The 23,019-nt window shown below is 43.8% G+C and overlaps 1 protein-coding gene across 2 annotated transcripts in view; it reads right to left on the bottom strand.

Moving 5' to 3' along the window:
• SPDL1 (spindle apparatus coiled-coil protein 1) overlaps positions 1 to 23,019 on the bottom strand; it is a 143,519-nt gene that overhangs the window by 40,285 nt on the left and 80,215 nt on the right. For both annotated transcript variants that reach the window (XM_089654396.1, XM_089654397.1), the window contains exons 5-6: positions 5,635 to 5,784; positions 1,465 to 1,563 (exon numbers count right to left, since the gene is read on the bottom strand). In XM_089654396.1, the coding sequence (XP_089510522.1) occupies positions 1,465 to 1,563; positions 5,635 to 5,784 (249 nt within the window). The remainder of the gene's footprint in view (positions 1 to 1,464; positions 1,564 to 5,634; positions 5,785 to 23,019) is intronic.

Below are 23,019 nucleotides of genomic sequence, written 5' to 3'. Positions count from 1 at the left end.
TCCTCCTTTTCTGGCATCTCCCACCTGCGATCTTGGCTTCTCCTCTTCTCCATCTGTCCCTATAGCAAGTGGCTTGCTATGGGTGCAGACGTATGGGCTCAGTCCTGAGTAAGGCTGCAAGCATCAATTGACACACAGCAGATCTCCCCCCCCACCCCCCCCTACCCTCATCAGGGCATTTGATTAACAGCAGCAAAACCAATGACTTCCACTGCTGCCTTAGTTCCTCTGAGTAGAAGAAGAGAGGAGAGAAGAGATGCAGCAGTGCACAGCATGGGATGTAGGGGAGCAAAGCAAGCTGTAAAACTTTGTTTACCATAATGCAGGGAATGCAAAGGGAACCACTTAAGCCATAATGAATTCATACACTGTCTGCAATGGTCAGATTGGGCCATACAAGGTCTCTCCATGTAATGTTAAATAGCATATCCAAAATTCACAGGCATTTATGACACACAGATTGCTTTTCAATCTGTGAGACTGCCCCTTGAAGACGTCATTCATGACGAAACTAGTAGGGCTTGGCTTGCTGGATGCTGACGTCTGTGGAGAGGATTGAGTCACGAGCGCTGTAGTGAGTGTGCGGGGAGCAGGAGATTGTTATACCATTTGCTGTTTTATGCTGTTATACTGGTGTCGGTGAAGACACCCTTTTTGTGAGTGTAAATCTTTATTAAATTGTTGGATACTTTTATAAAAAAATTGGCTGCACCATGATTTTTTCTTTCATTCCCAAACATGACCTCGGTGGAGAGATATAAAAAGAGAGAGTGATATAATGCTCCTGGAACCGTTATATTGAGTGGTGGATACCTACCTTATGGATGATTGTGTAGCTATTGATCATCACACCTGAGAAGTTGATTTATTGCATCTGCTCCCAGAGCAAAAAGCGTTTTTTGCTGATCTAGAGATTGATCAGCATGGAGCTCTGGTGAGTTACCCAACTTTACTTTGGTGGTGGATTTTGGCACAATTTCTTTGAGAGCACTTGAATTTGAAAAGGATTTGTTTGGACATTTGAAGAAATTCAAAATTGAACAATTTTTACACTTCAGATATTTGTATAAAATGTTGAAAACCATTTATCATTTTCCTTCCACTTCACAATTATGTGCCACTTTGTGTTGGTCTATTACACAAAATCCCAATAAAAATACATTTACATTTTTGGCTGTAACATGACAAAATGTGGAAAATGTCAACGGTATGAATACTTTTTCAAAACACTATATTTAGGTGCTGCAAAGCATAAAAACTGAATAGATCAGATCAAAACCACATTTTTGCGGACTTCTAATTTTTTGAAGGTGGCTTTTAAGAATTTTTTTTCAGTCTAGGTCTGTAACGATATTTTCTCGAATGCATGGTATATTACATTGACATAAAAAACAAGGGGAAAAGTTATTGCACTACATTTTTATTCTACCATTTCTGAAAAAGCATGATGATTAATTTACATACCTCAGCAAACAGCGAATTGCCTTTACTATTAGGGTCTTGGGCCTGCTGCAATGCTTGGTCAAGCTGAACCTGTAGTTCTCGTTTTTCTTCATGTGCTTTCTGTTGGAATTTCAAAAGAAGCAAAGCTAACTTGTAGTATGTGACATTGATAAATAATATACACTTTTTATAAAAATTCACTTTGGAAATGTATCAGCATTCACACGAAAGTCACAAATGACACCTGTAATGTTTGTAAAATGTTTCAGTTTTTATTTGTTGTCTTTTGCAAGGAAAATGTAAAATTCTCAAACATTTAATCCTAAGAGACAAAAGGCTGGAGAACATTCAAGCCAGAATAGTTAAAGAACATTTAACTCAAGGGTGCTCAAACAAAAGCCCTGTGGGTCACATGTGGCCCACGATCTCAAATCAAGGAAGTGCATGCCCATGCTCTAGGATGGCAGGTCGTCAAGCCTAGTTCGTGATCAACAGGTTGCCGGTCACCATCCCAAAGCATCAGAGTGCATGGAGCCAGTGCCAGTGGCCGCAGAGGGAGCCGGAGCTGCATACACCAATGCTTCCGCTGTAGCGCCAGTTCCTGTCCCAGACAAAATGATACCAAGTGCACTTCACCTGGGACCTTTCTAGCAGCCCAGAGAACGATGCTAGCAGAAGCTGGAAAAGGAAAGGTCAGCATAACAAACACACTGTGCTTTTGCAAATGGCATATTAGCACTTAAGAAAAAAAAAAATGGCCGTTAGGCTGCTTTCACACAGATCCACAGGTGCAGCATTGTGCACTTGCCGTTTTCCTGCAGGTTAGCTGAACAAAACCATAAACGTCTATTATATCTTGCGGGTTTTGTGCACTTTCAGAAAGTGCACCACACCAGGAAGATGTAATAGAAGTCTATGTCTCAGTGCAGCTAACCCACAGGAAAGCAAGCCGGTGCACAGCGCTGCACCCACAGTGCAAGTAAACCGCAGCACATCATTGTGAAAGTAGACATATAAGAGGCACAGCACAGGAAAGGCTTATTTACATCTGCTGTTTGGGGGGCGGTAAAACCTATTACTTCATTGTGGTCCACGACTGGTTACCAAATCACTTTAATGGCCCTCGCTCTTCAAGAGGGTTGAGCACCCCTGATTTAACCAATATATAGCCTAATACTATGTGTTAAAAACATTTGACCAGAACAAAAAATATTAGGGGGATACTTCTGCACTTTGTACAAAGTGTATGGAGATTCCTCTGCTCAGCACAGTGTAATGAATCATTTATTGCAGAGAGTAAACTGCTATAAAAAACTAATAAAATGCCACAGAGACAGAACTCTATTGCAGGGGTAGGCAGTCTTTTGAACAAAGCGTGCCGGAAAAGGTTTTCAAAAGAAATTGAGAGTGGCAGCTACATAAAAAATGTGAACTTTACACTCTTAATCATGAAAAGGAATTTTTATAAAGTAAATGCAGTAAACAACATGAATAATAGTAAGAAATGAACATTGAGCTTTTCATACGGTAAAGTTGAAATGAAAATGCCCAGCTGGCATATTCAGTTCAGTTATGCAATTCGAAATAAAGTGTGAAGTGATAGCAGTCATCCTAATAAAATTGCTCTCAGAAGAGGCCCATTTCCTGCACCTTCACACCTCAGATAACCCCTGCACCAAATCTTGTACCTTCACACCTCAGATGAGACCCAATTTCTGCACCTTCAGATTTTAAAGCCCAGTTCCTACACCTTCACACCTCAGATTGGCCTAAATATACCAGTGAACTTGTGTTGAAAAACCAAGGAAAATATACCATAGATTGTCATACCTCCTTGCCACCGAAAATCTTTCTAAATTTCCAGAAAAGTCCCTATCTTGTATGTCAACAGCTAAATATCTTCTGCTCTCAGCAGAAGATACAAGATGTCTCGATTTAATCCTACACTTAAAAGCACCCACTTTACCTACCTGCAACTAGTTGAGAAGTTAGCTGCAAAATGCACACAACATATTAATACTTAGGGATCATTTACACTGGCATTGGCCCTCTGAAGGGGCCTAGTGTAGAGGGAGCAACTGTACCATATTATTAAAAGACAAACTTCAAAAGTGAAATGCTATTTTGTGATAAACACATATACGAAACAAACGAAATCTCTAAAATGCATAGATGCCTACAATACTCAATTGGTTAAAGTGTATATAAGCCTTAAAACAAAAATGGAATATATTGTAGCTACCAGTCCTTAGATGAGATGTCTCCAACAGTTTTCTTTTTTAGGTGTTTACACTTCATTTTGAAATGGTAATCCTGCGAATAACACTCCCTATCCCTAGGTAACTACGCTCATTCCTCCAGTTATTTGTAGAGTGGGCCATGTTTGGCACCTAGCTAAAATCCAAATAAACCTCCTTTTTTCCCCCATTTCTATTACATAGAGAATTTGCACTTTACAGAAAAAAAAGACAAAATATTGCTAGGGCTCTCTTTCAAACTGACAGGATATGAAAGGGACACTGCAGTTCAAGAAAGATCAACCGTAACTTTTCCGTACCGTTGTCAGCCTGAAGAAAGAAAAATAATGCAGCTACTGCATTAAGGACTGGTAAGCTGAAATATATGTCATCAACTTTCCCAGGTGTCTTCTGTAGACCATGAACACTTCCTCCTCCCTATGTTAAAGGATATCTCCCCTTTACAGAAAAAAAACCCAAAAAACTTTATACTGTATATGTGTGTTACTATACATCACCTTTCCTTTACAATCTGCAGCCCTGTAATGGTCTATAAAATTCAAAGAAACAAGGCAACCTGGAGGTGTTCTGTAATCCACTGGTGTATAAAACATCTAGAGAAATGTAATTTCCTGCTTGTGTAATTAGCTCACGAATTTTCCCAGAAGTCAGATTATAGGCATCCTCTGCAACAAAGATTTTGTTCTTGGTGAGATACTACCAAATAGTTAAAGGATAAGTTCACAATTTTAAACAAAGGGTTGAACAAGTAACATGTTCCAGCATCAGCAGCCTCTCCCCTCCTGATCCCCACTTTATGTGACAGCAGGAGGGGGATCCTCTCCCGGCACCCACTGTCTCAATTCGAAAACAGCACAGCTGTGCTGATCCTGGGAATTAATGCCTACAAGTACCATCAGCCATTATGGCTGATGCTTGTAGTTCTCACAAAACTATGAGGGCACTTGTACCATACAAGGTAGGTATGGGCAGACAGCTATACCAACAGAGTCTGTAGGAGTCTGAGACTACAGCCTGAGACTGTGGGGGCAATGCTCTGCATACTCCTTAGAAAAAATAAATAATAAATGCACATTTAAAAAAAAAAAAAGTGCATTTATTATTTTTTTTCAAAAGGTGAACTTATCCTTTAATAATTTCTAAAAGGGAGACAGACCCTGCATTTTCCTCATCAGAACACTGCAAGTACATCAGGTGACTAATCATGAAAACGTTCACCCCCTTAACTGCAGCCTGCATTAGGCTTTTATAGATTTGCGGGTGTCACAACTGTGAACCTTGGAGCTACCCACAGCTTTGCTTTTACTTTTTTTATCTGAGACATCTTTAACTAACCAAATTGAAGAGAATTGTAAGGTGTTTTTCTTATACCAAAAGCCACTTGTACCATTAGTTTGATTGATTATAGGTTATGGCTGTGCACCTTCCCTTTGGTGCCTCTGTGCATGTTTTGTGTATTTATATGAGATCTCTCAAAATGATTTTGGGGAAAAAAAAAGCCATTCAGATTTAATTCTGCACACAGCACACACCCTTTTCTTCAGAGCAGAAACAGGTAGGACTGTGCAACAAAATTTGTTAAAGTCCATGCACTGTACATTGATCACCCAAAGTGGATTGCGTTTATCTAAACAAAGGTAGAATTACTCTGTAAAGAGCCAAGTAGTGGATGAGACATTTGTACTCCAAATCAGGAGAGCATAATAGGGTGACAATGCCGCTAGTCTATAGACACAGTGCAGTGAGAGGGTGTCATCACCCTAGCACAGAAAGTGTATTACAGGCAGTTTCATCAGGTGAAAAGAAAAAATAAAAGTATAAAAAAATAAAACTAATGCAGCAACCACATCTAGTAAGATGCAATTTATTACATTTCTGAACAATAGTTATAGTCTTAGATATAGGTTACATTATTTAAAAAAAAATGTTTTACCTCTAAAGAACTGAAGTAATTAACTGCTTCCTTTTCTCGCTCTTCTTTCTCCACTTGAAGACGTTCAACCTGGCGACTTAGATTTTCATTAGCCAGAATAAGTTGTTCATTTTTGTACTGCAGTTCATTCACTTCTTCCTGCAAATGTGCCTGTCACAGTGTAAATAAACAAAAACAGAATACTTTTATTGTTCATGTATGCTTCTGGAAATATCCCTAGAGCTAAGGCGTAAAAAAGGATTTTTGACTTGCCTCTAAAACCCTTTTCTTGGAGTACAGTACAGGACACAGGCTCCTTTAAAGTGTCATTAACTACTTGCCCTCCTAAGGATTTACCCCCCTTCCAGACCAGGCCAATTTTTGCGATACGGCACTGCGTTACTTTAACTGACAACTGTGCGGTCATGTAACACTGCACCCAAATGGAATTTATGTCCTTTTTTCCCCCCACAAAAGGAGCTTTCTTTTGGTGGAATTTGATCGCCTCTGCGGTTTAAATTTTTTGCGCTATAAACAAAAAAATGACCGACAATTTTGAGAAAAAAAAATTTTGGACTTTTTGCTATTAACATGTCTATTAAGAGAATTTTAAAAATCAAATTTTGTCATAAATTTAGGCCAAAGCGTATTCTGCTACATGTCTTTGCCCTTTTAAAAAACCCAATAAGTGTAAATTAATTGGTTTGTGAAAGCTATAGCATCTACAAATGGCGATATATATACACACTAGAATTTTGTTTTTCCAATACTAGTAATGGAGGTGATCAGCAACTTATAGCGGGGCTGCGTGACTGCGATGGGCATTCTGACACTGCAGGGGGGGTGGGGGGGAACTTACTGTCACTGACATCCCCAGTGACACTAATACAATGATCAGTGCTAATAAAAAGCACTGACACTGTACTAATGACACTGGGCAGGAAGGGATTAACATCTGGGGGAGATCAAAAGGGTTAACTGTGTGCTGTTGTACTGTGCCAGCACACTGCTTTGTATCGGTCTGCTATGCAGAGCAATACAAAGCAATGTGCAGGAGCTGACAGGGGAGAGATCTGTATTGTTTACATACAGACCTCTCCCCGTCAGTGATATTTGGTGATCACCAGTGGGGAATCTCCGTCCAGCACCAAGTGATCAATAGCTGAAGCTGCCAAGGTAGAGGATGCGCACCCCCTACCCAAAAATGCGAAATCACATTTGTATTAAATACACACACACACACACGTCCATATATATATTTGGTCACAGGCACAATTTTAGATTTTCTCAGGTATTTACCAAAACATATTCAAGCTATAGTTATATAATGGATATGGGCTGAAAGTGCACACTCGCAGGCTTAATTTGAGAGTACGTACATTCAAATTGGAGGAAGGGTTTAGAAATTGCAGCTCTTAAGAGTAGCCATCACCTCTTCTTCAAGTGACCAAAAGTCATTGGACAATTGAATCAAAAGCGGTTTCATGGCCAGGTGTGAGCTACTCCATTATTTTGTCATCAAATAAGCAAGCAAAAGGTCTGGAGTTGATCCTAAGTGTGGTATTTGCATTTGGAATCTATTGTTATAAACCTACATCATGTGTTCAAAGGAGCTGTCCATGCAAGTGTGCCTGTGTTCAAATATTTATGGACCTAACTGTGTGTGTATATAATATATACAGTACATATACACACACACTATATATATATATATATATATATATATACATACATATACATACACACACACACACATACACCACACACACACACACACACACACGTGATTTTGCGTGGCCTTGCAGCAGTATTTCTCCTATAGGGTGGCGGGTAAGAGGTTAAACACACATCAAATTAGAAAAAAAAAAAGCTAGCAATAAAAGTTGTATTACATGCTGTGTAATGCTTACTCATTCACTATGGGATTAATTTCCTGTATTCTGCAATAACCTAGTTAACCCTGCTGTTCTTCATCCCCCTCTTCTATCCATGTCCCCAATATAGTTGGGGATTTTGCACAGCTGTGTTGGCAGCTACTGCACATGTTCAGTTTCCAGTGAGATGCTGAGAATTTCCTCCCTATCATATCTGAGCAGCCTATGTGACTATAGACAGTGGTAAACTACAGCACACTCCCTCCCTCCTCCTTCATGCCCATTAGCCAGGTAACACAATGGGGGTGAGATGTTGCATCTTGATTAATGAAGGCATCACCTTCCTGTTATTCTAAGACTGAGGCTGGAGGGACGTGACAACCTGTGACTGGCAGAAATTCGCCCACACCAGGTTACTGCCAAAAAATAATATATATTTGGAAAACCATTTTAAACAGTTTATTTATAGTTTTTATTGTTACTGTGTCCTAAAAGCTGGGGTGTTTTCCCTTTATTGATGAGCCTCCATGATGGCCTCCATCACCCGTAAATTGAAGAAGTTTGGAACCACCAGGAATCTTCCTAGAGTGGGCCGCCGGCGAAAATGAGCAATTGAGGTGAAAGGGCCTTAGCCAGGGAGGTAACCAAGCACCCAATGGTCACTCTGAAAGAGCTCCAGAGTTTCTCTGTGGAGAGAGGAGAACCTTACAGAAGAACAACCATCTTTGCAGAACTCCACCATTCAGGCCTGTATGGTAGAGTGGCCAGACAGAAGCCACTTCTCAGTAAAAGGCAAATGGCATCCCGCCTAGAGTTTTCCAAAAGGCACCTGATGGACTCTCAGAACATGAGAAACAAAACTCTCTGGTCTGATGAAACAAAGATTTAATTCTTTGGCCTGAATGCCAAGCGTAATGTCTGGAGGAAACCAGGCATTGCTCACCACCTGGCCAATATCATCCCTACAGTGAAGAATGGTGGTGGCAGCATCATGCTGTGGGGATGTACTTCAGCGGCAGGAGCTGGGAGACTAGTCAGGATCGAACGAAAAATGAATGCAGCAATGTACAGAGACATCCTTGATGAAAACCTGTTCCAGAGTGCTCTGAACCTTAGAGTGGGGCGATGGTTCATCTTTCAACAGGACAACCCTAAGCACACAGCCCACATAACAAAGGAGTGGCTATGGGCCAACTCTGTGAATGTCCTGGAGTGGCCCAGCCAGAGACCAGGCTTGAACCCGATTGAACATCTCTGGAAAGATCTGAAAATGGCTGTGCACCGATGCTCCCCATCCAACCTGATGGAGCTTGAGAGGTACTGCAAAGAAGAATGGGAGAAATTGCCCAAATATAGGTGTATCAAGCTTGTAGCATTATACTAAATGACTTGAGGCTGTAAGTGGTGCTAATGGTGCTTCAACAAAGTATTGAGCAAAGGCTGTGAATACTTATGTACATGTGGGTTTTTTTTGTTTCTTATCATTTTGTTTTTTAATAAATTGCAAAGATTTCAAAACGAACTTCTTTCATGTTGTCATTATGGGGTATTGTTTCTAGAATGTTGAAGGAAAAAATTTTGGAATAAGGCTGTAACATAACAAAATGCTGCAAAAGTTAAGCGCTGCGAATAATTTCTGGATGTACTGTAAATTAAACCGTGTGTATTTAGTATCACTTTAAGTCTTTGCCAAGGGATATACTTTGCCACCTTCAGGTGAGGACACTGGAAAACTTGTTAGGACAGGCCAGTTTTTAGCATGCAATCAGAGAGGGGAAAAAAAAACAAAAAAAAAACAACACACTCCAGAGAAGAGGGTGTCCAGTGTCCTGTACTCCAAGTAAAAGACTTTACAGGTAATTAAAAATCCTTTTTCCTTAATGGTACGGTACAGAACAGAGTTGTGTCTATTGAACATCTGCAAGCAATACAAACGGAGATGTGGGCAACACAGGAATCAATTCCAAACAGCCCAAAACATTGGAATCAGGTTCCAAACTCAAACAGCGGCTTGAAGCACCTAATAGCCAAAAGCTGGTGTCAGTAGAGGCCTGAACTACTGCAAAATAGATGCTTGATGCTGAAAACATAAAAAATGGGTTTGCCCGCTCTATGGATGAGGTTTGACCTGTAAAACCAATGTAATGCAATAATGAATGAAAAAAAATAATGTAAATACACCACGTTGTTGCTATTATACTGTGTAGAAATACGCTTGTATGTATGATCACAAATCCCTACGGGTAACAGTGCAACCTAAAACACTATCGTATTAACAAAACATAAATGTAAACTGCAACATCACATTTCTATGAAAGAAAAAATCCACAGATAAGTGTCCTAATTAAAGTGACAGTTCCATACGACATACCACAGGTGCGGGTCGGTATTATAGTAACTATCCCAGTTAACCAGTGTTCCAAAAAGACAAACAAAAAAATGGCCTGCTTCAAAATGTTTCTTCTCCAAATGTACTTTTAATCCCAAAATCAGCAGGAACCATTTAACGGCCATTTTTACATTTGGTGGAACAGGACATTAAGAGTATACACATTGACCTCATTAATTAAAGCAGTTGTATAGGCTCAAGGTTTTTAACCTTCATGCATTCTATGTGTGAAGGTAAAAAAACCTTCTGTGTGCAGCATTGCCGCCAGCCCTTCAATACTTTCCTGAGCCCCATCGATGTGCACAACAGCCTCAACTGTCCCAGGTCTCTGCCTCCTCATTGACTGAGACAGAAAACAAAAGCCATTGGCTCCCGCTGCTGTCAATCACAGCCAGTCAGGCAATAAGTAGAGGGGGCGGCGCCAAGCTGTGGCTCTGTGCGTGAATGGACACAGAGCATCGGGTGCCCCCATAACAAGCCACAGAGAAACCCAAAAAAAAGAAGGGCCCAGGAGAGCCTGCAGGGGCCATGTGAAGAGGAGGATCCAGACTGCTCTGTGCAAAACCACTGCACACAGCAGGTAAGTATATCATGTTTGTTACTTTACGCAAAAACCCAATATGAACCTTTAATGTCGCTTTATTGCATCAGGACTAAAAGCTGAACAAATAGTTTATTGTGGAGGTTTTAGAACTAGCTATGGGGTATAATTTCTCCTGGCACAAAGGCAAATATTATAGGCAAAAAAGGGGCATGGCAATGGGAGCCAAATTTGTCCTAAGTGTGGCAAATATCTTCATGAGCTGGTGGGAACAGAAGAAATTTATGGAAAGTGTCATGTATCTTTAAAGCTGTACAAAAAGGTACATTGTTGTCGTGGTCATTATGCACAAGGGTACAGAACAAACATTGGAACAATTGATAAATAGAATATTAATAAATAGGGCATCAAATTTAAAGCAGAATGGAGTAAGACACAAATGTATTTAGATTTGGTAGATTAGGGAATATTATCCACACAAACCCATTTTAAAAGACACAGATTGTAACAGATATATACCCACAGCGAGTTGCCACCTCCCCAGGTGGATTAGGGCAATCCCTAAAGGACAAACTAATGAGAATTAGAAGAAACTGTGATGAAGCAAATGATTTTGAGGTACAAGCAAATATTATAATGGAAAGGTTCAAAATGGAAAGGATACAAAAAGCAAGTACCTGGATAAGATAAAGTGGGAATGCAATAATATGAGGAGAGAGGATCATCTGAAAGAGTTGGTCAAAAATAAGGATGACTTTAATAAAGCATTTATTATAGAGTTCTGCTGACAATACAAGAAGGTTGAAAAAAATAATTAACCGGTACTGGTGTATACTACTAAAGGATAAAATCTTAGCCACCATCCTTCCAAAGAAGCCATACTTCATATAGAGAAGGGCTGAAGCCCTAACAAACAAGATAGTACAAAATGTACCCACCACCCAAGAAACAGGTCAACTTTTTAAAATGTCAAAGGAATTTATAAATCTGGACGATGTGTACCTTGCAAAACAATAAATAGAAAAAAAAATTAGTTCAGATCTAACATTACAGGCAAATAATAAATCATACCTTTTGGAGTGCCCATGTGGGCTCCAATATGTTGGCAGAACAACCAGAAAGTTAGACATTAGACTAGGTGAACACATCAATAATAGTAAGAAAGGATTCTGAAAAAAACAGTGTTTCCAACCATTTTAGATTGCATCATAACTGTGACCCCAAAAGTGTGATCAACAAAATTTATTAACACTGGAGGGGTAAAGGCATGAAAACAGTGATCTAAAAAAACAAGACAAAATTGATTAATTAGATACTCATATTTATTATATTTCTAATTATTAAATGTCCTGTATCATTACAGGACATTATCATTTTAAGTTTTTATATCGGAGTATGTTTTAGCACAGTTCTTTGTATAAATATCTGTTTATTCATTACCTATAGTACCTATCGTTCTAGATCTCTTTGGGGATATGGGTTTACCTTTTTTAATCACCAGTAGGGGAGGTGCAGTGGAGGTGCTTAATGTTTATTTCTCTTGGCAATTCAATTAGGAATAACAATTTACTGTATTTTTCGCTCCATAAGACACACTTTTTCCCCCCAAAAAAGGGAGGAAAATGTCAGTGCGTCTTATGGAGCAAATATAAAGCGGCCGGTCCGGTATTTCTGCAGCCACCATGTCAGAATACCGGGCCGGCCGCTCAGCTGTTCTCTCCTGCAGGGCCTTACCTGTTCCTCGCTCCAGCGCTGCACAGTCTTCCCGCGCTGGCTTCTGTGACAGCCGGGTGCCCACTGCGCATGTGCTGCGCTTTGTGAATGATCCGGTGTCTTCTGGGACACATGAAAGGTCCCAGAAGGCGCCGGGCCATTCACAAAGCGCAGCGCTTCTTGCACATGCGCAGTGGGCACCCGGCTGTCACAGAAGCCGGCCCGGGAAGAAGAGGGAAGGACAACTCCGCGGAAGTGGGAGCGGGTACCTGTCAAATTCAGGTACCCGCTCCCCCTCCCTCCCCAAAGGTCAGCAGTCTCTGGTCATTCCCTGCACTGTCCGCAGTCTCTGGTCATCCCCTGCACTGTGTCCGCAGTCTCTGGTCATCCCCTGCACTGTGTCCGCAGTCTCTGGTCATCCCCTGCACTGTGTCCGCAGTCTCTGGTCATCCCCTGCACTGTGTCCGCAGTCTCTGGTCATCCCCTGCACTGTGTCCGCAGTCTCTGGTCATCCCCTGCACTGTGTCCGCAGTCTCTGGTCATCCCCTGCACTGTGTCCGCAGTCTCTGGTCATCCCCTGCACTGTGTCCGCAGTCTCTGGTCATCCCCTGCACTGTGTCCGCAGTCTCTGGTCATCCCCTGCACTGTGTCCGCAGTCTCTGGTCATCCCCTGCACTGTGTCCGCAGTCTCTGGTCATCCCCTGCACTGTGTCCGCAGTCTCTGGTCATCCCCTGCACTGTGTCCGCAGTCTCTGGTCATCCCCTGCACTGTGTCCGCAGTCTCTGGTCACCCCCTGCACTGTGTCCGCAGTCTCTGGTCATCCCCTGCACTGTGTCCGCAGTCTCTGGTCATCCCCTGCACTGTGTCCGCAGTCTCTGGTCACCCCCTGCACTGTGTCCGCAGTCTCTGGTCACCCCCTGCACTGTGTCCGCAGTCTCTGGTCACCCCCTGCACTGTGTCCGCAGTCTCTGGTCACCCCCTGCACTGTGTCCGCAGTCTCTGGTCATCCCCTGCACTGTGTCCGCAGTCTCTGGTCATCCCCTGCACTGTGTCCGCAGTCTCTGGTCATCCCCTGCACTGTGTCCGCAGTCTCTGGTCATCCCCTGCACTGTGTCCGCAGTCTCTGGTCATCCCCTGCACTGTGTCCGCAGTCTCTGGTCATCCCCTGCACTGTGTCCGCAGTCTCTGGTCATCCCCTGCACTGTGTCCGCAGTCTCTGGTCATCCCCTGCACTGTGTCCGCAGTCTCTGGTCATCCCCTGCACTGTGTCCGCAGTCTCTGGTCATCCCCTGCACTGTGTCCGCAGTCTCTGGTCATCCCCTGCACTGTGTCCGCAGTCTCTGGTCATCCCCTGCACTGTGTCCGCAGTCTCTGGTCATCCCCTGCACTGTGTCCGCAGTCTCTGGTCATCCCCTGCACTGTGTCCGCAGTCTCTGGTCATCCCCTGCACTGTGTCCGCAGTCTCTGGTCATCCCCTGCACTGTGTCCGCAGTCTCTGGTCATCCCCTGCACTGTGTCCGCAGTCTCTGGTCATCCCCTGCACTGTGTCCGCAGTCTCTGGTCATCCCCTGCACTGTGTCCGCAGTCTCTGGTCATCTCCTGTACTGTGTCCGCAGTCTCTGGTCATCTCCTGTACTGTGTTCGCAGTCTCTGGTCATCTCCTGTACTGTGTCCGCAGTCTCTGGTCATCTCCTGTATTGTGTCCGCAGTCTCTGGTCATCCCCTGCACTGTGTCCGCAGTCTCTGGTCATCCCCTGCACTGTGTCCGCAGTCTCTGGTCATCCCCTGTACTGTGTCCGCAGTCTCTGGTCATCCCCTGCACTGTGTCCGCAGTCTCTGGTCATCCCCTGCACTGTGTCCGCAGTCTCTGGTCATCCCCTGCACTGTGTCCGCAGTCTCTGGTCATCCCCTGCACTGTGTCCGCAGTCTCTGGTCATCCCCTGCACTGTGTCCGCAGTCTCTGGTCATCCCCTGCACTGTGTCCGCAGTCTCTGGTCATCCCCTGCACTGTGTCCGCAGTCTCTGGTCATCTCCTGTATTGTGTCCGCAGTCTCTGGTCATCCCCTGTACTGTGTCCGCAGTCTCTGGTCATCCCCTGTACTGTGTCTGCAGTCCATTGGTTCAGAATATTTTTTTTTTCTTGTTTTTCACCTCTAAAACCTAGGTGCGTCTTATGGTCAGGTGCGTCTTATGGAGCGAAAAATACGGTACTTAATCTCATGGGGTTGTATAACAACATTAATGTAATACACATAGCCTCTATTGATAGTTGCAATAATATGGTACAGCTTATGTTCGGTCGATTGGCAGCATATATCACATGGGAGTCCCAATATGGCGATTTAGGGTATAGACGGAGGCCCTTTGTCGAGTATAAATAGGTGTAGAGTGGAGACTAAATGTGTTACTAAACCCTGCATTCACTCTATCTGGTTTCCCACAGTACAGAGAACATGGAAATGCAATTATTTTAGTAAATATAAACTGCTAAATACCTTTTCTCATCAGTAGTATATAGCAATCTTGTGACGTCTATCAGTGTCCAGCTGAGCACTGGTTAAAGCTTGTAGGAGAAGTCTTCATTCTGCTCTGACTGTCCTACGAGGCTGAATGACCCCTGACACTCTAGACAGTGCTGATTGGCCCTGCGCTGATCACATGCACCCTCCCAAAGAAAAAAGAACTCTAGCAAAACACACTAAAGTGAGCATGCACAGAATGAATCCTAGAGCTCGGTACTATCAGCAGACGGATAGAGGACAGTACAAGGGGAGGATCGAAGAAGACAGGATCAAACATCCTTTTTACACAATGGAGGATTAACCCCTTAGGTTCCACAGCAAGTATAACAAGCATGCTTTACTGCATATACAGACTGATTTTACTGTTGTGGGTTTAGTAACACTTGAAGATTCCTAGCTCTTGATGATATAATTTCCTATGATGAAAAAGTGGTGGGTGGTAACTTCCGATTTGACGTTACTTCTGGCAAACACTGGTTTCACATAAAAAAAAGAAAGAAGAAGACGACACAACTGTACTTTTCACTTTATGAGATCCCTCTCCTTCTTCCCTACTGGCTAGATATGGAGTAACTTTCCTAAACTAATCCCAGAGCAGACTGAATTAGGATCTGGGAGGACAGGAGGAAGCAGTTTGGACAACATGGAGGCTGTAACACCAGAATCTAAGTGCATACGCTGTTTTGACTCACTTGCTAACACAAGGAGTCAAAACAGTCTAGTGAGTTTGGTGTGAAATCCATGTGGCCGGTTTCTTGAGAAGATATACTGTGGGGCACCTTCTTTTTTGTATTTTTGGAGCACTGTTTGGCTAACTAGGATAGTCACTCCAATAATTCAATAGTCACTAATACAGACACGCACCTATGTTTTTTTCTTCCTGTGATATTCGTCATATGGGAATGTCACTTTAATATGGATGGAAGCTTACCTATGAACTTTTTCTTTAGTGGAAATATGATGTTGCAGTTTACATTTATGTTTGCTAATATGATGGTGTTTGAGGTAGCGTGGTTACCCATAGGGATTTGGGGGGGGGGGGGGGGGTGTCACACATTTGATGCTGAAAAGCCCAAGAGGAACCAACTGAACATGTCCAGTTAGCCTCAAGAGGGAAAGGAGGATTCCTATGCCTCAAGGCGTAAGCCTTAGTGATATAGTGATAACCTTCCTTATCCACCTAGGAGATGGTGGAATTAACAGACCTTGTGAGAGCCTGCATGCACTACAATCATAAGAATTGGAGGAGGTTTGAATGGAAACAGTAGCAGGAGATAAACTCGCATTGCACATATTATATCTAAACAATGTAGTGTGTTACCGGTTAAAAAAAATACACACACACACAAACAATGTAGGGAGATCTATTTGGGACGCTTTGGAACAGGAAACGAGAAGGCAGCATGATGTCCAGATGGGGAAACCACCAAAAAGGAGAAAAGAGGTCTGAAACCTTAAAACCACCTTGACTTTATACTGAGGAATAACAGAGTCAAAGAGAACCCCTGGGTTAGTTTTGAATCTGGGTTGCAAAGCCAAGCCAGCCCTTGAGACAGTAGGCCTTGCAGTGCCCATACAGTGTCTCCCAGGAGTTGGAATGTCTGAATACCAAGACTTTTTAGGTCTATTTAATGCCACCAATATCACCAGAATGCCCTCCATCTCAATCATATGAAGGTGTACAACAAACAGAACTGATATCATGGGATCACCAGTGTGCCCACTTCAAAAGGCATTTGGGATCCTTGAGCCTGGCCAGAAACCTGAGCAGCAGTTATCAAAACAAAAGCAAAAGATCCCCACACATTTAACAAATTTCCTCCACAGAAATGTAGACAGTACCTTTGCTTTTTTCTGTCATAAAACTATGAACCTTGAAAGATTACAAAGGTTTACACTATAGCAGTAGATATAGAAAGTTATTATTGGAATAGAGTTAAATACACCAGCGTTATTGAAGAGAATCATTTGTAAAAATAAATAAATAATACAGATATCGTCACCATCATACAATGTATGACTACATTTTGAAACAAGGTATTAAAGCGGTTGCAAAAGTCACATACTGTACAGTTTTCTAAATTTTGCTTGACAAAATATTGGAAAAAATACATGGTCGAACCAAAAAAGTTCATATAGATGTGGAGGAGCCAAAAGAGGTTTTGCTGTCATGTAAAATTTCAAAGGGATTCAATACATTTTTTTTCCCTCAACATTCTACAAACAATACCCCATAATGACAACATGAAAGAAGTTTGTTTTGAAACCTTTGCAATTTATTAAAAATAAAAAACCACATGTACATAAGTATTTGAATATGATGCTACAAGCTTGGCACACCTATTTTTGGCCAGTTTCTCCCTTTCTTCTTTGCAGTACCTCTCAAGACCCATCAGGTTGGATGGGGAGTGTCGGTGTACAGCTAGCCATTTTCAGATCTCTTCAGAGATGTTCAAACGGATTCAAGTCTGAGCTCTGGGCTACTCAAGAACATTCTCAGAGTTGGCCCATAGCCACTCCTTTGTTATGTGGGGTGTGTGCATAGGGTTGCTGTCCTGTTGAAAGATGAACCGTCGCCCCAGTCTAAAGTCCAGAGCGCTCTGGAACAGGTTTTCATCAAGGATGTCTCTGTACATTGCTGCATTCATCTTTCCCTCAATTCTGACTAGTCTCCCAGTTCCTGCCGCTGAAAAACATCCCCACAGCATGATGCTGCCACCACCATGCTTCTCTGTAGGGATGATATTGGCCAAGTGGTGAGCAGTGCCTGGTTTCCTCCAGACATGACCCTTGGCATTCAGGCCAAAGAATTAAATCTGTTTCATCAGACCAGAGAGTTTTGTTTCTCATGGTCTGAGAGTCCCTTAGGTGCCTTTTGGAAAACACCAGGCAGGCTGCCATTTGCCTTTTACAGAGAAGTGGCTTCTGTCTGGCCACTCTACCATACAGGCCTGATTGGTGGAATGTTGCAGAGATGGCTGTTCTTCTGTAAGGTTCTCATCTCTCCACAGAGAAACGCTGGAGCTCTTTCAGAGTGACGATCGGGTGCTTGGTTACCTCCCTGGCTAAGGCCCTTCTCCCTCAATCGCTCATTCTGGCTGGCGGCCCACTCTAGGAAGATTCATGGTGGTTCCAAACTTCTTGCATTTACGGATGATGGAGGCCACTGTGCTCATTCGGACCTTCAATGATGAAGAAATGTTTCTGTACCCTTCCTGAGATCTGTGCCTTGATACCATCCTGTCTCGGAGGTCTACAGACAATTCCTTGGACTTCATGGCTTGGTTTGTGCTCGGACATGCACTGTTAACTGTGGGACCTTATATAGACAGGTTTATGCCTTTCCTAATCATGTCCAATCAACTGAATTTCCCACTGGTGGACTCCAATCAAGTTGTGGAAACATCTCAAGGATGATCAGTGGGAACAAGATGCACCAGAGCTCAATTTTGAGTGTCATGGCAAGGGCTGTGAATACTTATGCGCATGAAGTTTTTCGTTTTTAATAAATTGCAAAGATTTCAAAACAAACTTCTTTCATGTTGTCATTATGGGGCATGGTTTGTAGAATGTTGAGAAAAAAAATTAATTCAATCCATTTTGGAATAAGGCTGTAACATAACACAATATGGCAAAAGTTATGCGCTGTGCATACTTTCTGGATGCACTGTACTGTATGATTATGTGTGGCAAGTATGTGTAATCAGAAAACTAAAAAAAACACTAATGCTACAGTGCATTATGTGGACTGACAAGTTTTGACAGTAGTTTATTAAAAAGGTACGGGGGTTAGAAAAAAACAGAATGCGTATTTTTTTTTTTGCTGATGGCTTGACCTATGAATGGGGTGTATTACATTTATATGAATAACAAAGCTCTTCTCTGCATAATTGTGGTAATTTTTTTGGGCCCGTTTTTATAAAAAAAAAGAAAAAAAAAATTAGATGTACTACCTTAAAGTGAGCCTGTGCTACCATATCTTTTTCTGGTGTTAAATTCTATATTACTATTTCATAATCCACATTGCTAACATGACTAATATACAGGCAAAAATGTGACCGGGAAGGACCCTAAATGTTTGGTCTCTGGAATGTTTCTTTTTTATAATTATATAATTTTTATGAATGTTATATGCCTTTTAAACAAACACATACAAACCTAACAAAACATTCCCCCTACCATCTCACATACACCTGCAGAACAGTGCATGTACAATAATGCAAATTAAATCCATACCAAGTATAAACACATCAAAATATACATTAACCACTTGCTTACTGGGAACTTTCACCCCTTTCCTGTCCAGGCCAGTTTGCACTGTCGCTGTAAGGAACCGCCTGGCGGTACCTCTAGCAACCCACCGTTTAGGATTCCCCAGAGCGCGGAGTCTAAGTCCTGGTCTGCTTGTTCACCAGGCCCCTGAGGGTGGGGATGGACTTGGAGCAGACCGAGACCAGGTCGCGGCCCCTGAGTACACCTACCCGTGATAGAGGGATCCACCAGAGGTATCTGCAGGGTGAGAGCCTGATGTGAAGAGGCGGATGTGCCAGAGAAAGGTGGATGGATGAATGGATGAGCAGGAGCGTGGTCAGACAAGCCGAGTCGGTAGCCGTGGGAGCAGCGCGGTACAAGGCAGCGGGCAGAGAATGGTCGGGTCACACGTCAGGTCAGTAACAGGAGATCAGATCCAATAGGGGGCATCCAGGAGAGAGGTCAGGTGAGTCAGGGGTCAGAGCAGGAGAATACAGCACAGTCAGGGACAATCCGGGTCAGCAACAATCAGAATAACGAGTACACAGGATCAGGAACACAGAGAGACCAAACGGCAATTCATGTCAGTGCAGGGCGGATTTAAATACCGCGCCGTCATAGGTGCCAGGCACGCAACCGGGCTCAAAGTGCGCATGCGCAAGTTCCGTCTCTGCCGCAGCCGGCCAAGACCTAGTGCCCGTACACCAGCGTGAACCAGCATACTGCGCATGCGCCCCCCCTACGGGCAACCTCCGGGTGCCCAACTGAAGTCTCCACCGTGGGTGACAATGATAAAACTCCTGGATAAGCCTGGGGGCATGAACATTTTGGGCTGGTTCCCACGAGTTCTCCTCGGGACCATAACCCTTCCATTTGATCAGGAACTGAGTCTGGCCCCCCCTTTTCCAGCAGTTCAGGATTGCTTCCACCTCAAATTCCTCCTGTTCCTCAATGGTTATTGCTTCTGGAGGTCTGGACTCCCGATCCGGGAAGGGGTCTGGCACAGCTGGCTTCAGAAGTGACACATGGAAAACTGGATGGATTTTGAAAGTCTCCGGAAGAGCAAGTTCATATGCCACCTTGTTGATCATTCGCTTCACCTGGAATGGACCCACAAACTTCGGTCCCAGTTTCTTCGATGGGCAAGATATTTTCAGATTTGTTGTTACCAGCCAGACTTAATCCCCAGGTTGCAACACTAGTTCCCCCCTTCGCTTCCTATCGAAAGCTTTCTTGTCCTCTTGAGCTTTTGTAATAGCTTCCTGAAAAACCTTGTTGTTGGTAGAAACAAAATTTAGAGTGCTTTGAGTGGCAGGAACTGAGCTTTCGGCAACCAGATCGGGCAGAAATGTGGGATGGAATCCATAGTTCACAAGAAACGGGGATTGCCCCGTGGCTGAATGTTTTTCGTTGTTGTAGGCAAATTTTGCCAGCGGTAGGAGTACCAGCCAATCATCCTGCAGGAAGGACGTGTAGCATCTCAAATACTGCTCCAATGTTTGGTTTGTCCTCCATCTGCCAATTTGTCTGTGGGTGGTAAGCTGAAGAGAGGGACAATCTGATACCCAAAGCTTCACATAACGCCTTCCAGAATTTCAAGGTAAACTGGACTCCTCAATCCGAGACGATGTCTTCAGGAACTCCATGCAGCCTCACTACTTCTCTTATGAAGAATTTTGGGGTTTCAAGAGCCGATGGCGTATTCTTCAAGGGTAGAAAGTGGGCCATTTTTGACAAACGATCCACAATGACGAAGATCGCGGTGTGGCCCTGAGACGGAGGCAGCTCGACTATAAATTCGATCGCAATCATTTGCCACGGTCGATCGGGTATAGGTAGTGGGCGTAGCAAACCCCAGGCCTTGCTCCTGGAAGGCTTGTTCCTCTGGCAAATGGCGCAGGACTTAACGTAGAGCTCACAATCCTTGATCATACTTGGCCACCAGAACGTGTGCTGAAGCAATTCGAGAGTCTTCGCCAACCCGAAATGACCTGCCATCGCATGATCATGGCAGTGTACCAGGACCAATGTTCGGACATCTTCTGGTACCACAAATAGTCCTTCCTTCCATAAAAGCCCTCCCTTGCTCTGGAGGGGCACCACAGGTAGAGTTGGCATTCCCACGGATGCATCCTGCAGCCTGGAACGTAGCCTGGAGGGCAAGAAAGTTTCCCGAGGACAAGATAGTATCTGGCTTTGGAACTTCCTCAGGGTCTTCAAAACATGCGCGAAAGGGCATCGGGCTTCGTGTTCTTGGAGCCTGGTCTGTACGTGATGTGGAAGGAGAACCGGCAGAAGAAGAGTGCCCATCTCGCTTGGCGTGGTCGTAAGCGTTTTGCCGTTCTCAAATACTCTAGATTTTTGTGATCGGTGAAAATCAGAATAGGATGCTCCTTCTAGCAGGTATCTCCACTCCTCTAATGTGGTCTTTATGGCCAACCGGCCTCCGGTGAACGTTTCCTCGAGAAGAGCGCTACTGGGTGCAGAAGTTCCTTGGTGCCCTTTCTCTGGGACAGGACGGCCCCTACTGCATTTTCTGAGGCATCAACTTCCAGAACATAAGGCAGGGAGGAATCAGGATGACTGAGAATGGGAGCGGTGGTGAATAATTTCTATAGAATCTCAAATGCTGCTTGAGTCTCGGGCATCCATTTGAAACGGACCCTTTGTTTGGTCAACTGGGTAATGGGGGAAACCAGACCAGAGAAGTTCCTGATAAACTTTCTATAAAAATTAGCAAACCCAATAAAACGTTGTACGCCCTTCTTATCCGTGGGTACTGGCCAGTCCAAGATCGCCTAGACCCTCTGAGGATCCATCGTGACCCCCGTAGTGGAGATGATCAGCCCCAAGAACGCAATACTGTGCTGCTCGAAGCTGCACTTGTCAGCTTTGGCATACAGACCGTGTTGACGTAATCGTTCCAATACACTTGTTACATGACCCCTATGAACTTTGAGTGAAGAAGAGAAGATTAATATGTCATCCAAATAGACAACCACGAAAACGTCAAGATAATCTCGGAGTACATCATTGATGAAATGTTGGAACGTGGCCGGGCCATTGCAGAGTCCGAATGGCATGACCAAATACTCAAAATGGCCAAATCGAGTACTAAACGCCGTTTTCCATTCATCCCCCTCCCTTATACGGACCAGATTATATGCACCCCTCAAATCTAGTTTTGTAAAGATGGCTTCGGATTTCAGTCTCTGGAAGAGTTCTGGGACCAGGGGCAGTGCATAGTGATTTTTTATCGTGACCTTGTTTAGCTCGCGATAATCTATGCAGGGTCTTAGGGACTTATCCTTTTTCTCCACAAAAAAGATTCCGGCCCCCGCTGGTGATGTGGAGGGGCGAATGAATCCTTTTTGGAGGTTCTCATCGATGTACTCCTTGAGAACCCCTAATTCTAGCTCAGACGGGAAAAATCCGACCGAACGGAACGTCTGAGCCAGGTAGGAGGTCAATGGGGCAGACATATGTTCGGTGTGTCGGAAGGATGTCTGCCCCCCATTTGCTGAAGACGTCCAAGAAACTGTGGTAGGCAAGAGGGACGACCTGCCTTAGACTGGAGTCTCCATCTGAGCATAGGAGGAATTGGGGAACTGTGGGGCCCGGGGCGTGGCAGTGTTCCCGACAATACGGGGGTAGGAACTGAATGGACCTGGTTTCCCATTCAATTTGGGGATTATGGGCCCGCAACCAAGGAAGCCCCAGAATGACTGGGAAAAGAGGGGAGGCTATAGCGTCCAGTCGGAGGAACTCCCGATGATGACCAGCTACCGTAGAAAAATGGGAGGAGTCTCCTGATCCACCAACCCCAACTTAATTCGTGACCTGTCGGCTAGAAATATGTTAAGGCCCTGTTCCCTAGTCTGGAGGGGAATTTTCTGCTGATGGGCAAAGTTTAAGTCCACGAAGCAACTGCATGCTCCGGAGTCAATTATAGCCGTCACCTCCACGGTTCTTCCTGGGAGCTGGAAGGAAATAGGTATGGCTAAGTAACTGGACTGTTTAATACTTTCAGCAGATATAGAAGAAATAGAAGCAGACTTACTCGTTTTCAGCAGACAGGAACGCACCATATGACCGGCTTCTCCACAGTACACACA

The sequence above is a fragment of the Staurois parvus genome, unplaced genomic scaffold, assembly GCF_062004578.1.
Source record: "Staurois parvus isolate SC_StPar_1 unplaced genomic scaffold, SC_StPar_1.0 ptg000763l, whole genome shotgun sequence".
In the NCBI taxonomy this organism is placed as follows: Eukaryota; Metazoa; Chordata; class Amphibia; order Anura; family Ranidae; genus Staurois; species Staurois parvus.
Note: the sequence above shows the minus strand (reverse complement) of the source record. Positions and strands in the feature narration are given on the sequence as shown.